The sequence below is a fragment of the Scophthalmus maximus genome, chromosome 15, assembly GCF_022379125.1.
Source record: "Scophthalmus maximus strain ysfricsl-2021 chromosome 15, ASM2237912v1, whole genome shotgun sequence".
Classification (NCBI taxonomy): Eukaryota; Metazoa; Chordata; class Actinopteri; order Pleuronectiformes; family Scophthalmidae; genus Scophthalmus; species Scophthalmus maximus.
This window is the reverse complement of record NC_061529.1, coordinates 7,635,674-7,650,434: the sequence shown is the minus strand read 5'-3', so window position 1 is coordinate 7,650,434 and position 14,761 is coordinate 7,635,674. Positions and strand designations below refer to the sequence as shown.

The 14,761-nt window shown below is 39.9% G+C and overlaps 1 protein-coding gene across 1 annotated transcript; it reads left to right on the top strand.

Moving 5' to 3' along the window:
* The first annotated feature begins 17 nt into the window (after positions 1–17).
* plb1 (phospholipase B1) lies at positions 18–14,639 on the top strand. The gene is made up of 45 exons (XM_035610946.2): positions 18–154; positions 598–708; positions 2,181–2,366; positions 3,342–3,397; positions 3,503–3,560; positions 3,707–3,770; positions 3,901–3,935; positions 4,518–4,584; positions 4,684–4,732; positions 5,161–5,226; positions 5,386–5,451; positions 5,538–5,593; positions 5,742–5,814; positions 5,903–6,013; positions 6,169–6,222; positions 6,649–6,717; positions 6,942–7,028; positions 7,115–7,175; positions 7,271–7,329; positions 7,612–7,685; positions 7,818–7,861; positions 7,960–8,068; positions 8,154–8,205; positions 8,319–8,399; positions 8,801–8,866; positions 8,992–9,092; positions 9,172–9,253; positions 9,768–9,872; positions 9,970–10,065; positions 10,181–10,252; positions 10,372–10,449; positions 10,536–10,596; positions 10,685–10,743; positions 10,836–10,903; positions 10,990–11,033; positions 11,180–11,279; positions 11,365–11,416; positions 11,561–11,641; positions 12,419–12,484; positions 12,622–12,716; positions 12,976–13,057; positions 13,153–13,257; positions 13,356–13,451; positions 13,592–13,666; positions 13,758–14,639. Exons 3-45 carry the CDS (start codon positions 2,303–2,305, stop codon positions 14,025–14,027), a joined length of 3,309 nt encoding a protein of 1,102 aa, XP_035466839.2. The 5' UTR covers positions 18–154; positions 598–708; positions 2,181–2,302; the 3' UTR covers positions 14,028–14,639.
* The last annotated feature ends 122 nt before the right edge of the window (positions 14,640–14,761 follow it).

Genomic DNA, 14,761 nt, shown 5'->3' with positions numbered 1-14,761 from the left:
ACGTGGCTGCGGCAGCTCGCTGTGGCTTCTCCAGTGGCAGCCACAGCGGCCACTTACCTGCGGCTGCAGGTGCCACTGTTTGAGGCAGCAGTCACCGACCAGCCGCTGTTTGTGTGGTATACTGGGAAAAGTTTTAAACCTGAAGTGAAGTGAGGTAGTGTATCCGTAGTTACTGTACACATTTTATTTTGGGGGCAGTTTTATTGCTTGAGCTTACTATATTAATTTGTATTGCTTATCAAGCTTTAAAGTACACCTTGAGATGAATTATATATTTCAATAACTCGCCAGCATCGTTACGGTTTTGCACAAATAAGTCTACTGTTAAGTACAATAATTATTTCATTTTCATTTATAGTATTTATAGTTCTTTGAACATTATTTTATTTGTATATTTGCAGTTAAATTTAAGATGCTATTTTAGGTCCACTTGCCTAAGAGTGTCTGGTCAGTGGGTGAGTTGTCAGACTAAGCAATGACCAGCCACAGCAGCCACCGACCACGATTATTAACTTGGATTTTAACCTGTAAATACTTTTTAATTGTGAATTTGACTGCTGACCCTTTTTAACAAAATGCCTGTGTTTGGCTGGTCAGTGGTTGGTGTGGCTCCCACCGGAAAAGCCACCGTGAGCTGCAGCAGGCACGATATGAGCCAGCCCCTGCTGCATCAACGACGATGGATTCAATAAAAAACACCAGTGAACTGTGAGTATCTTTGACTGCAGGTCGCGTTAGTGAGCCCTGCATCAATCATCATCTGTTTCGGCAGAAATACATTAAAGTAAAAGGGAGAGATGCACTCAAGAGGAGGTTCACAGTTGAACAGGAACATGAGGAAAAATGTATTTATTAATTATTAACAAACTGTTTCAGTGCTCATATAATATACAGACAAATGAAGGACATTTTCGAAAGATGTGTTAACTTTGTTGCGACATATCAAAATGTTATAAACCATTAAAAAAAGAGACGTAAATGCAATCTGATAATCCCTCAACATCAAGATAACTTGTTGTTGTACTCTCTCTTGATTCCAAGGGTCAGGCTATCTGCACAGCCAATCTAAGGACAAGCGCATAAAGTATTTAGCAATCTAATCATATCTCATCACATCTCCAAAACTGAACATGTAGAGCTATGCTAAATTGCTGGCTGTTAACCGATTCTTAGATAACCCTTATTTGATTTATATCAAACCTGGTACTTAAATTTATCATCGCAGGTTAGGGACCGTCTGCTGAATGGATGTGCTCTGCAAAGCACGAGCACGGCTCCAAGAGCAACATATTCAAACATGATTTAGAGCAAATTTTATACTTTCACATATATTTGTATCAATGCAATGCATAGTTGTGTCAATATTTATCATTAAGGTACTTTACCATGGAAAACACTCTCTCTCTAAACGAGACATGTAGTGCTTATGGTTGTTTGAGCTTTTATGCCCAAATGAGTTTTATGAGAAATGTATTCATTTCCCTGGAAAATCACTCTGGCTACTATCACTGTGGCCATAAAGTCTGTACTGTTCCTTAAAATGATGGAGCAGATTCAAAATGTTTCTCTGGATTATGTTAAATGTCTCAATTTCAAACCTTCTATCAAATAATACTTATGTGATATTTACGTAGTTTTGTTCCTTCTGGGTATATTTTTCAAAAGCTTTTGTTCAACCACTGTCAATACACATTTGTTAATTATTACACAGATACATTTGTTTTTATATTTTGGATAATTCAAAGAGTTGGTGTAAAAAGACATAAACCAAAATATGATCACGAAGGATTGTGTCCTTAGGTCATTCACACATTAGCCGTAAGATATCAAGAGTTATTGACGATGTATTATGTATCATCATAGCCGTAAATGTGAATCCACATTTCACTGACCTTCCGTAATGGGTCAGTTTGGTTTGTTGCAAAACACAAGGATACTCCTTCGAATTACAGGATAGATTGCATGTGCCTCCGCTACACACTGACAAACAAATGCACAGACATGGTGAAGGAGGTTGTAATGTGGCTGGTTGTTATCCAGATAAACTGATAAAGGGAAGATATGACTGAGAATAAAAGAGCGTGCATGAAGAGTTTCCTCTTGTTTTTTCTCTCCTATTTTTCCTCTTTCCATAACTTTGCCCTCTTTGGAACTCATCTCCTTCTCCACGCCCTTTACAGGTACTTTAACTGTCAGCGAGGGCTTACACTCATTCTTTCTCTGAGGCTGAGGGAGGAAAAGAGGAGGGCATTGTACAAACCCCTCAGTGTGTACAACACTCAGTATCTCATACAGTACCATCATGACCACAAGATGTGCGCTCCTGATTCTGGCAGTCCTTGCTGGATCCTTTGGTCACTTTACAGGTACAGTACAGGCAATAATAGTATATTTCACATGTTGCAGCCCGGGACCTTGAAATGCAAAGCCGGTCTGCCTCTTTGAAGCATTGTTGTGGTCATCTTCATACTGCTGGTCGATGCATATTGTACCCAATTCAGCACTTTTATCAATATGTGGGCAAAAGTAGTTTACATTTTCTCATCCGCACAGTACCTGTTGCTTTACTCTGCATCTCAGAGTTTGAGCTTTCTTTGCTCTTATATGATCTTAGGATAACACTTGATTTTAGCATTCATAAACATTATTGTATCATTTAATAAAAGGTATATAACATACTATGATGTAGTATGATGTAGATCTTGCTATAAATACATTTATAAATCATTATGCACTGTATTTGTCAGCCTAACTTATTTTGAGGTCATATGTTTTATCATTACAACAGTGCTTTACTATATTGTCATTCAATATCTGTTTATAAACCAGCCTCCACATGTAGGTGGAGGAGTTATAGTTGTTGCCAGATACACCAATAAACACTTAAATCTGCATACACTGTCATTATAATGTGTTTATATGCTGCTTTTTAATACGAAACAGGGTCTTAAAATATTACCAGTGTCAAATACATGTTTTCTTTCTAAAAAGAACAGAGTATAAAGAAAGATTACAATGTCTGTGTAATATAGAAATGTGCACTAAGGACTTTGGGCTGCAAATACAAAAAGAGTGAACCACATGAGAAAGTTTATTACACCACAGTTTATTACACAGGCCTGTGCTGCCGACCAATAAGTAACTGTAACATCAGGGAGATATTCATGAATCAGTTTGAACCTTTAAGGTAAAGTAAAGAAACACAATCACAAGTTTGTATAGAATATATTCTGGTGTGTATTTATTGCATTCTTTCTTGAATTCTTGAGTTTTTACACATAATATGTAATAGTTACCATTAATTTCAACTCTCAGCTCTATCTTCCTTTTGTCACATTTAGACACTGTCAACACTGATGTAAGAGAAAATGAACAATCAACAGAAAATTCAGAGAAGGTAACTGTACTGTGAGCGTTACGTTGTACTCTTCTCTAAAAACTATAATTTCTCTATATTGATGCATTGACAATAAAAGTCTGAGTAACTGTATTTGTGTTACAGGCAGAAAGTTACATGTCAATACTTTGCTCACCAATACCTGGAGCTCCATCCTCCTCAGGTCGGCATTTTACTGATCTGTTTCAAGCTGAATGACTTCTGTGATTACTCATAATGATCAGACTTATTTTATTTGTATTATCTGAAATATATTGTCCAGTGTTGTATCATGACTTTGCTTTACTTCAATTGTTCCCTCACGATCAGTCGATGCGCTCAGACCTGCGGATATCTCGGCTGTTTACACCTTGGGCATGCCGCTGTCACACAGGTAAGAGCTGAGAAAATGTATGGATATACTTCAGTAAGATTTGCATTATTTGGAAGCGAAGTATGTCGTTTTTTCCGGAGCTGCTTTAAATCTGGAGTGTTTCTAACAACATGTATGTATTCATCATTAGGCACGAGGCGTCCAGAGTGTTCAGTAGACTAACTGGTAAGTCTATGATCAACTGAAATTCAACTTTTACATTTGTAATCTGCAGTCAAATGGTTGTTGAGGGATTCCTGATTTTCCATCTTAAAGGTAATAACTGTCAAAACATTTTTAAAAAAAAGTCTCACACTGTTTAAGCTGATTCTTAAAAAAATAATAAATAATTAGCACTTTTGGTGAATTTAGATTTTTCTTTTATTTAGTTTTCTCAGGCCCAGGTCCTTGATTTTGGTTTAGTTCCCCCACAATAACTGCACTCGGTCATTCATTAACTGTTGAGTCGATTTAAGCTAAACGTCAAGAGCATGTTACAGGAAAGGCCAGCTACTGAGGACAATATTGTGAGAGAACAATAATCCTACAGTTTAGTCGAGTTTATCTCTCAGGATAAGACAGTGGGCCATAAACGCAGGTTATTGGCCTTTAATTCAAATTATATTAAGCAGCAAGTCTTTCTTCTTTTTGTCACAGCAGCAATCACCTCATACTGTTCACAATCCACAGTCTGATTGTGTTGTAATGAATAAAACATACTTTACATTTATTTGGGTCTATAAAATTGTGTCTGCGTGACTTTTATAGAGTTGCTGTCCATGTTTACTCCTGAAATTATACGTCAGTCTGTGGGCCAAACCTCATTGCAGCCCAGGTAACACACACACACACACACACACACACACACACATGACACACACGTGATACTACTACTTGATTTGAAGTGTGTTATATGAGAGTGTTTGTGTTGCAGGAGTTTGTTGGAGGAGGCTGAAGAGCTGTCTCTGACCCTGTCACATCAGGTGCACATCAAACCTCTCATAAGAATCTTTTATGTATTTTAAACCTTTTATTATTTCAGTGCACATCATTCAGGTTACTCTATAAATATTAGACTGAAACAACAAGAATATCCTCCATTTGAAAAGAATGAGAAACTCATCTCTATTTCTTGGCCAGATTTTTCCCCACACATTATTGTACACATTTTTGAAAAAATGAATCTTTCTTCAGAATGCTAAGCTAACCATCTCCTGGCTGTAGCTATATCTCACTGTCATACTGTCAGCAAGGACCCAAATAAGCAAGTTTCCAGAAATGATGATGTAAAAACAATAATGTGGTAATTCTTATAAACTATATATTCTCTCACAGTTTGATAAAATAAGCTGAAGCTCACTTTAACTCTTTCGTACTTCTTACACTGTATTTTCTTTACATATTGCTGTAGGACTCAGACTGGAAGTTCGTGCTTCTGTTTGTCCCGGCAGATTCCCTGTGTGCCTGTTCACCACATGTAAGATTCCCCATTTCATTCGAAATCATCACTCTTCATTAACATGTTAGGTTTTGTAAAGCATAAGAGTGTTCAAGCCTTTGACAGACTGGTCACATGTCCAGGGATTATAGTGAAAGTCTGGGTGATAAAAGTGTGTGACTGTTTCTTGTGCTTCAGGTTGCTGCAGATGTTGACGCTGTTGTTCAGGATGTGGAAGCATCTCTGCAGACACTGCAAAATATTGTATGGTAGTTGTTTTTTTTGTCTCGAATTTTGCCATGAACAAATAAAATGGATAATTTACTAATGTGCTTGCTGTCCGTTTACAGTCGCATCACGCTTTGGTTCATGTCACAGTGTGGAGCACATATGATCAGCAAGACAAGTGAGTGTGTTCGTTTTTTTTGGAGAAAAAAAAGCAAAATATAGCTTGTTATTTTAAAAAAAACAGAAAGAAACTGTGACTTTATCATCTTGCTTTTTTGTAAAATGCACATTACAGTGATGTTTGATTCCTCCCTTTTATTTTGTAGGCGGTGTGAGTGTATGAGAGATGAAAGCATAAACCGACGATTACACAAAGCAACACTTCTAAAAACACTGCAGGTAAATGTAAAAAGTGCTTCTGGCTCATGTTCATCTGAACCATATCTTGTTGCTTTCCTGGACTATTATCCACTTGTCGTGTCTCCAGGACTCTTTAGGTCGCGTCTTGGAAAACCCAAGGTGGCACAGCAAGAGTGCAGCGGACTTCACCGCCATGCTGCAGTCTGCTCCAGTCATCCTCCAACCCAGCCCAGATTCCGTAAGTGAAGAAAAGCAATTTCCTGAGGCGACTTATGATGAACAATGGTGTAACTTACAACCATATGGTATACAGCCTTCCTTCCAGTAACAAAGCATGAAGGAGCCTTGACGTGGCTAATGTGTAACCAGCACACATCATGTGTTTCTTTGCAGGACAACACGAGGTCTGAAATTAACCAACTCGCTCTTCAGCTATGGACAAACATGGTAAACTTTTGTAAATTAAAGTCACCAATGGCAAAATTAAACATGCAGTGTGACAGAGCAGCATGCAGAAAAACCTTCAGCATTGATCTATACTATTATGACACTGAAATTGACCCTGCGTCTGAGTTGTAAAATGAGCCAACAGAGAAGTGTCCCAGTGATCCGTCACGACAAGTGTAACATGGAACAATTACTACAGTTCACGACTGTTGCTCCGACAAGATAATAGATAAGAGATGTAACGATTAACCTGGCGGGATTATCTACATCATGTCCTTCTCCATCATTGTTCACTCTGCATTATGAACACAGCAGTTGTGCAATCTGTACTGCTAGACACTCTGTGGTTATTGGCTGCTCAGAATGGCCCCACCTGAACCTCTGGACCTAAAAAATCTTAACCAATCATCACTTTTCCTCGTCCAGCTTCAGCCAATGACAGATCAGACAGAGCTCACGGACAACAGTGTCGTCGCTATTCCTTGCCCGACCCAGGTGAGGCGTGCCATCACATAAGACAGTCTTTTCAAGTCACCCAGAAATGTTCTAGCCTCAGTGCAAAACATGTCATACAGATATGTTTTACTAAAATGAAGAAATGTGTCGCTGCAGAAGTCACAATTCAATCCAAGACCCTAAATCACAAAGCAGACGTTCAATATAATATTTAATTCCCAACGACACTGCTGTGACTCACTTCTTTTCCCTTCTCGTCTCAGGAACAACCTTTCCTGCGGACACAGACAAATTCCCCCTCCGACAGAGAAAAGACAGTTTACAATGAAGCCTCCACACTAGCAGATCTTGTAAGTCTTTCAACTCCACTCCAGAGCTACAGTAGCATGAGAGCACGTACAGTGAAACTCATAGAAGATCACTATACTGCTTCTAGGTCATGGGTACTGAGGTGCCTTGCACAGACCGCAGTCCATCTCCCATCACTCCAGGTTCAGGTAAAAGAATATCGTTCAGCTCTTATTCTGTGTTCTATGTATATATTTCTTATTTGAAAAGCACTGTAATCGTCAATATTCTACTTCCTGTGCAGTTCATGAACTCAGACCTGGAGATATCAAGGTGGTGGCAGCAGTAGGCGACTCTTTGACAGTGAGTATTTCCGTTCTCTGTTCTGCACAACACTTACAGTCATTATCTCAGTATAAATACAAATACAGACACTCATATACAGTATAAGAACAGGACATAGGCTTTAAGACATTGACCTGCTGTGCCTCATGTGAGCACATGTGTGCATTTACATGCAAACACACCAGCCAAGGGATGACACACTGGTGAACAGATAACAGGCAGAGGCAGGGCCCGAGAGGTGGAAAATATTTCACCTGCTTCTGCGTGGTCTGAATATCTCACGTATGATGTTTTCTGCAGGCAGCCAATGGTGTGGGTGCCAAGGCAGACAACCTTCTGTTAGTGATCAATGAGTACAGGGGACTGTCATGGAGGTAAGATCATCTTAAATTCACCCTGGTCAGATTTTGACACTGTGGGAAATTTCGTCAAGATTTAATATGGATATTTCTGTGAGCCTCATTTAAAAAAAGGAAAAACTAACAAGGTGTTTCTGTTACTTTCAGCATTGGTGGTGATGAAAACATTACTTCTGTAACCACTCTGCCAAGTACGTTTGACTTTTGTATTATTATTTAAGCAAATTCAATTTCTATAAAACCAATTTAAAATAGGCCTTTACCCTTTTTTTTTTCTTGTGGTATCCAGATATCCTGAGGGAGTTTAGCTCGAACCTGACTGGCTTCTCAGAGGGAGTAGGCAGCGAGGACAGTCCCAAGGCCTTTCTCAACCAGGCCGTGGCCGGAGCTAAGAGTGGGTCAGTCGTGTTCTTTGGAATCAGAACACTGAGTGTGCACTTGGTGAAATTCTTCCATCATAACTTCCTCTCTTTCTACTCTCAGTGATATGGTGCGACAGGTGCGCGTTCTAGTGGACAAAATGAAAGAAGACGTGGTAAGGCTGTGGGAAACTTCACGCTGTAGCTGCAGACATGCTCATGTGCAACCTTTGTTTGAGTTTTATGTTTTATAGTTGCTCAATTAACAAAACACTTATCTTCTTTACAGCGCATTGATTTCCACAATGACTGGAAAGTTATCACCATGTTTATTGGAGGCAATGACTTGTGTGACTTCTGCACAGACAGCGTGAGTGCTCATAGATTTTTGCATTACTTTAAATTTAAAATAAATCTCATTTATGTGCGATTGTTGAATTGATTTAATACATCACAGAAGACAGAAATGTAGATTAAGGGTCTGATCTCTGACATTTCCAAAAATTTTGAAATCATTTAAAATATTATAAGCAATTTGTTTTGAACAGCCAACAACAGTCATTATTAGTTAATCTGCAGATTATTTTCTCAATTTATCATTAAATGGTTTGTCAATACAAAGTCCGAAAATAGTGACAAATGACCTTTACAATATCAAATTGCTTGTTTGGACTATCAAAGTCCAAAAAAAGCTGCACTTTCTTAGATTGTGAGAAGCTCAAATAGTTCGAAAACAAATTAGTCCCTGATTGTTTGAGCTTTTCTCCACAGGTTATTTTCTCGCCCAGGAACGTTGCCAGTCGTATCCGCCAAGCTCTGGACATACTCCACAGTGAAGTATGTTTTCATCATCTTGTACTTGTACAGTAACACAAATACACATTGTTGCTCACTGTACAGTATGTGAGCAATTTCAACGTCATAATCCAAAATACAGACAGTTTATGTTTTGTATCACCTAGGTGCCCCGAGCCATTGTCAATCTAATAGAGCTGTTAGACATTGTACCACTGCGTGATCTGCACAGAGATAAGTCTCTGGGCTGTCCCACCTGGTTTGTGGGGTGAGTACATTTTTTTCTTCTTCCAAAAACACAATCACTTTGAGTCATCACCTAAAAGGTTTTGACGTTTGTGTTTCAGCTTAATTTGCCCCTGTGTACTGAAACCTAAAGAGGGATCCTCTGAACTCCACAAGGTCGAAGACTTCAACAGAGCTTATCAGGTACAAAACAAAGAAATGTTACAACATAACCTAACAGTTCATATATACCATGTTGAGGCAAGCAGAGAAAAAAAAAAGTTCTAAGTGTTCATGTGGTGCATTCACACAGCATGAAAACACTTAATGTGAATTTTTTTTTTAAACTTCAGTGATTTGTGATTCTGAAGTAATAAAAGGATTTCACATGAAAATACACTGCATAATGCTGTATTTGTGTTGTTGAAACAATATTTTGTGCAACCACAAACTGTTCTTTGAGTTATCATCACTAAATATTTGTGCTTTTATTTTTTTTGTATTGTTGTGAAAAGTGGCGGATACAACATAAGTGGTGTAAAGACATAAAGGGACAAAAAAAAAAAAAAATCAACCAGGGACTCTGAAGGATAAATCAGTTGTGCTACTGCAGCATCAGGACATTGTCAACTCAGAATAATCGAAACTGAAAATTCAAACACTTTTTTACACTTTAGAATTTCACTGGTCGTCATCTTTTGGCTGTGTTTCCTTCCAGCGCGCAATGAGAGAGCTACTCGACTCTGGGCGTTATGACACACGCGACAACTTCACCGTGGTGCTGCAGCCCTTCATGAGAGACATTGTCCTTCCCAAGCTAGAGGTAAGCGCCGACACACTTAAAACCCTAAATAAAATTGTGTTTCCTTTATTTTCAATATATATATATATTTTTAAATGTCATCCCTCCTTTTTCAAAGAACGGCCGGCCCGATCGCTCGTTCTTTTCACCCGACTGTTTTCATCTCAGCCAGAAAGCTCACACTCTCATGGCTCGTGCCCTTTGGAACAACATGGTGAGATCTACTTTATCGGAAAGCCATTTCCTACGTTTGTATTTTGGCACATGAGGGTTTTTAATTTCTCTCAGAATGGCCCAAAATAAATTGACTGACTTTTACGATTTCTTAGTTAGAGCCAGTGGGAAACAAGACTGTTACACAAGACTTTACAGCAGGCATTGACTTGAAGTGCCCCTCTGAGGTAACGTGGCATTCAGCAACACACACTGAGTCCAACAGTTTATCAGAAACTTTACATTATGTGTTTATTTTAATCCTCTTTGTGTATTCACATTTTTACTCCGATGATTTCTTTGTTAGACCAGCCCATTCTTCAGGACTGCCGTCAACAGCAACTACACCTTCCCAGGCCCTCCACCCACTCCTGCTCCTGTCACAGTAAGTAATAGTCATAGAATTGATGCGCGATTACAAGAAATAGAACTTCAAATGCATGACAAAAAAATGTGACTGTCGTTCTTTAGAACTGGGGAAGTGACTTCTCCTGTGTAAACACAGCTCCGTCCAACTCTGTGCCGACCTCAGGTAAAGTTTCACGATGTTACTCTGGTTTTACCTGAAGTGAAATACAACGCTTGGGTGTAAAACTGTGCTCATGTTGATCCTTTGTCAGCTCACATGGTGCGGCCTGCAGACATCAAGGTGGTGGCTGCTCTGGGAGACTCTTTAACAGTACGTTTGTACACAAGGATAAAGCAATGACCAGTCAATAAATGAAATGATGAGTTAATATAATTTAATGACAAAACCATCTTTTTTTGTAGACTGGGTTTGGTGCTAAGGCAAAAAGCCTGCTGCAGCTAAGAACCGAGTACAGAGGAGTGTCATGGAGGTGAGAGACTGCACACAAGGTTTTCACACAACAAATGAATCTGCATTTATTTATGAACATTTTGTGTTTTCTTTTTCATTAACAAGCATCGGGGCAGACAGAACTCTTGAAACGGTCACAACTTTACCCAGTAAGTCACGAGCCTCCTCGGTTTCTAAACTCTGCCTTTATTCAAGTGCAATGCACATCAGCACCACTGGATGACAGAGTTGGACTGTCGCACAGTTAGTGTTTCCTCTCTTGTGCAGTGAAATCCCTTCTTTTTGTTTACATCAGACATCCTGAAGAAGTTCAATCCTACAATCAAAGGAGCGTCAAAGGGACAAGGTAAAAAGCAGACTGGCTTCAACGTGGCAGTGCGAGGGGCTAAGATATCGTGAGTTCTTTGGTTTGGTTATCAGGTTCCAATAGTTCCCTTTCAAATATTTTGTGCACTCATGACTATCTCCGGTTTTACACAGAGCCATCCCAGGACAGGTCCGACAGCTGATTGATACCATGAAAAATGATTCTGTGAGTTTAAGATTTCCTAATTGAACAGATTACACGTGTTTATTTTTTATTGTTAAAGCAACGTGCAGGATAAACAAGGCAATGTAATATTTGTTTCTTTGTTCTATCTCTGTGATTCTCCCTCCATCCCTTTAATGCACATAGTCAGTGGATTTCCTCAATGACTGGAAGCTGGTGACCCTTTTCATCGGAGGCAATGACCTGTGTCAGTACTGCAACGACCGGGTGAGCTGCTTTAAGAAGTCGTCACAGGAAATGCAGGATGATCCGATGGCTGAATGGCATTTTCAAAGCTCTCTCCCCTCAGCTAATCTCCTGCCGTAGCACAGTGGTTAAACACCCCACAGTGTTGTGCGATGCCCTGTGTGGAGCTGTCTCATGATATCACTCTCCGAATGGGACGGAGCACCGGGGCAGAATAATCAAGCTTTGTGAGCCGCCCTCCCCTAATTGTTTTATCGTGTCAGAGTGAGATGAGAGCAGACATGGTTCCTTTTCAATGAGCACATTCTGTCACTTTGCCCCCCCCCCGCAACACAAAACACCCCAGCTCCTCTATCTCAGCCTCTGTCTGAATTGAACAAGCACAAGGGGCACAGTGACAGGCCTTGTTCTCTAAGAGGCATAAACAACACAGAAGTCAACCCAGACTCTCTTCATCCTGTCTCGGTCTCACTCCCTCCTTCTCTCTCTCATTTGGCCTCCATTTCCTTGTTTTTCCCCCCGCTTTCTCTCGAACTCCATTACTCTCCGCTCCACTGATGGCGTTTGTCTCCCCTCTTATGTTTGAGCTTTGCAGCAGAGTATCAGAGCAGAGCATCGAATTGAAATGTGCTCTATGATTGTGATAGCGACAGCTTACGGTCAGTTGTTGTGTGTGACGTCAGCTCTTTTGGATCATATGGGTTTTTTAGATTATTACCGGCCAAAACATATGTACAGTACATGTGTTCACTATGAATTAATAAATAGCCATGTAAATTGTGTGTCTCACAACAACAGGCCTCCTTGTCAGCTCAGAACTACAGCCATCATATGATGACAAGCTTGGACCTTTTGTACAAAGAGGTAAAGTTTATAATTCAACAAATGCCACAACTTAAAACAAACTTAAAGCAGTTTTACTTTTTCTTGATGCCCAAAAGGAACAATTTTGAATTCTCTGAAACTTCATAAATGTCACATTACCTCTCTTTTGGCCATAGGTTCCCAGGATGATAGTCAATGTCGTGGAAATCTTGGAAATCGAAGGCCTTCGCACAATCAAAAAGGATAGTTTTGGGTGCAACGTGTTACAAACGTACGCTCATCGATCCACTCATGCCAAACCAATTGTACATTGAACCACTGGATCCAGGGCCGATGTCTTGATATTGATCTCATAACTTATCAAAACAAAAATATGCAAAAACCTGATACTTAATAAAGGGCTAGCTCATTCACATTTTGTTGTACTACAGAGTGAGTTGGATTATGTAGCAATCAGTGATGACTAAAAATGTATTCTTTTTTATTTTATTTTCCAAAATCAGCTGTTAACTTTCACCTGTCATCCTCAGGTTCGTCTGCCCATGCTTCTTACTACCAGGAGCAGATTCCCCAGAGCTGGCTGAAGTAAAACGATTAAATCGGGAACTGCAGGTTAATTGACGAGAACAGCGAGAGCAAACTGTGTTGACGAGACAAGAATGCTACATTTGCTGTAATAACGTCAGCGTTCGCGGTCTTCCTTTCAGGTTGAGACAGATAAATTGGTGTACGGAGGCCGCTATGAGGGCAGAGAGGACTTTGCTGTGGTTGTGCAGCCCTTTTTTCAAAACTCTATTGTTCCTGTGAATGCTGTAAGTTACTCTAGTTTGAGTTCACGGCTGTAACAAGCTCTTCTTCTCAGTGCACAGAATTCCAGCAAACACTGATGTGTGTTATTTTTCTTCTCCAGGACGGCAGGCCTGACCACACCTACTTCTCTGAGGACTGTTTCCACTTCAGTGAACGGGGACATGCTGACATGGCTGTAGCTCTGTGGAATAACATGGTGAGTATATGGCAAGGCGGACAGTGGACGGCTAATCGAGTTGGGCAGTGGAAGGTTTTTGGATGATGTCTAAATTACCACCTCTCACTGCATCTCTGTCCTGAACTGAACTGAAAAACCTCTTTCGGTTTGATCCCTAGTTCGAGCCAGTGGGTAAAAAACAGACATACAACAATTTCACAAATGCCAGAAACAACATCAGATGCCCCACTGAGGTAAGAAAAGCTGCCACACAAATCTTGTGATTTGTCTGTACAATTTGACAGCCCCCCGGAGGTGGAAGTTTATGACCTGTGTCTCTTTCAGGAGCATCCATACATCTTCACCAAGGTGAACAGCTTGCCAACTTCAACGACCACTGCAGCACCCAAAACCGACAGCTCCACGACGCACAACATAGCCCAGCCCCTCACCCCTGATTGCTCGGACAGCGTGCCAGTGTGGCTCGCCGCAGTTCTGCCGGTCATTGGTCTTCTGATTGGCTGCGCTGTCACTTGGCTCATCCTCTCGTGCAGAGCCAAAAGAAGCAAGAGGATGAGGTCGGCTGAAGTGGAGATGAGGGTCACAGGGTTTTAATGTGTCGCCTACTCTTTTTTGTTTTTTTGCGCTGAACTGCAGAAAAATGAGGAAAATGACAAAATGTCATTTTTAATGGTTGTAGAAAGCACAATGTGATGATAAGGCAGTTTTTAACGATAAAACATGATAAGATAGCCCTGTCTGCTATGTCTAGAGAAGTAAATTATTGTCCACACAGCAAATATTACTGGTTGCAGAGGTGAAAGAGGTGGAACGATTTTAGTAAGGTGTCTTTGAGTTTTTAGTCCTCATGAAGGATGGTTCCCTTCACATTTTCATATCACTGCTGTATTAAGCTGTAAGGCGTATTTAAATGTTGTAGCTGGTCTAACAACTGACTTCATGAAACAATACAACCCACAACCATGCACTCTCAATCAAACACAGGTTTCATTTGCAAAAATAAAGACTGAGCTTTTCTGGCTTTACATTAACTTATTCCTGCTGATGTATTTTTAATTTTATTAAAATAAGTCAAGTTGTCAGATGAATGTGTATGAGTAACATATACAATACTTGCAAATGATTTGTTTGTTTTTTGAAAAATAACCTTAGCCTTTGATTGTAACTTTTGTCTTATGGTTATTTGAAATAAATTATTACCAATAATTCATATGTAGACTTTAATCTGGTGACTGCCTGTCTGGGGAAACCATCACCCATTATAACTTAATGGTATTTATTTAAGACAGATATTGAAATTCAGAATGTCTCCCCATCATAAATGACAC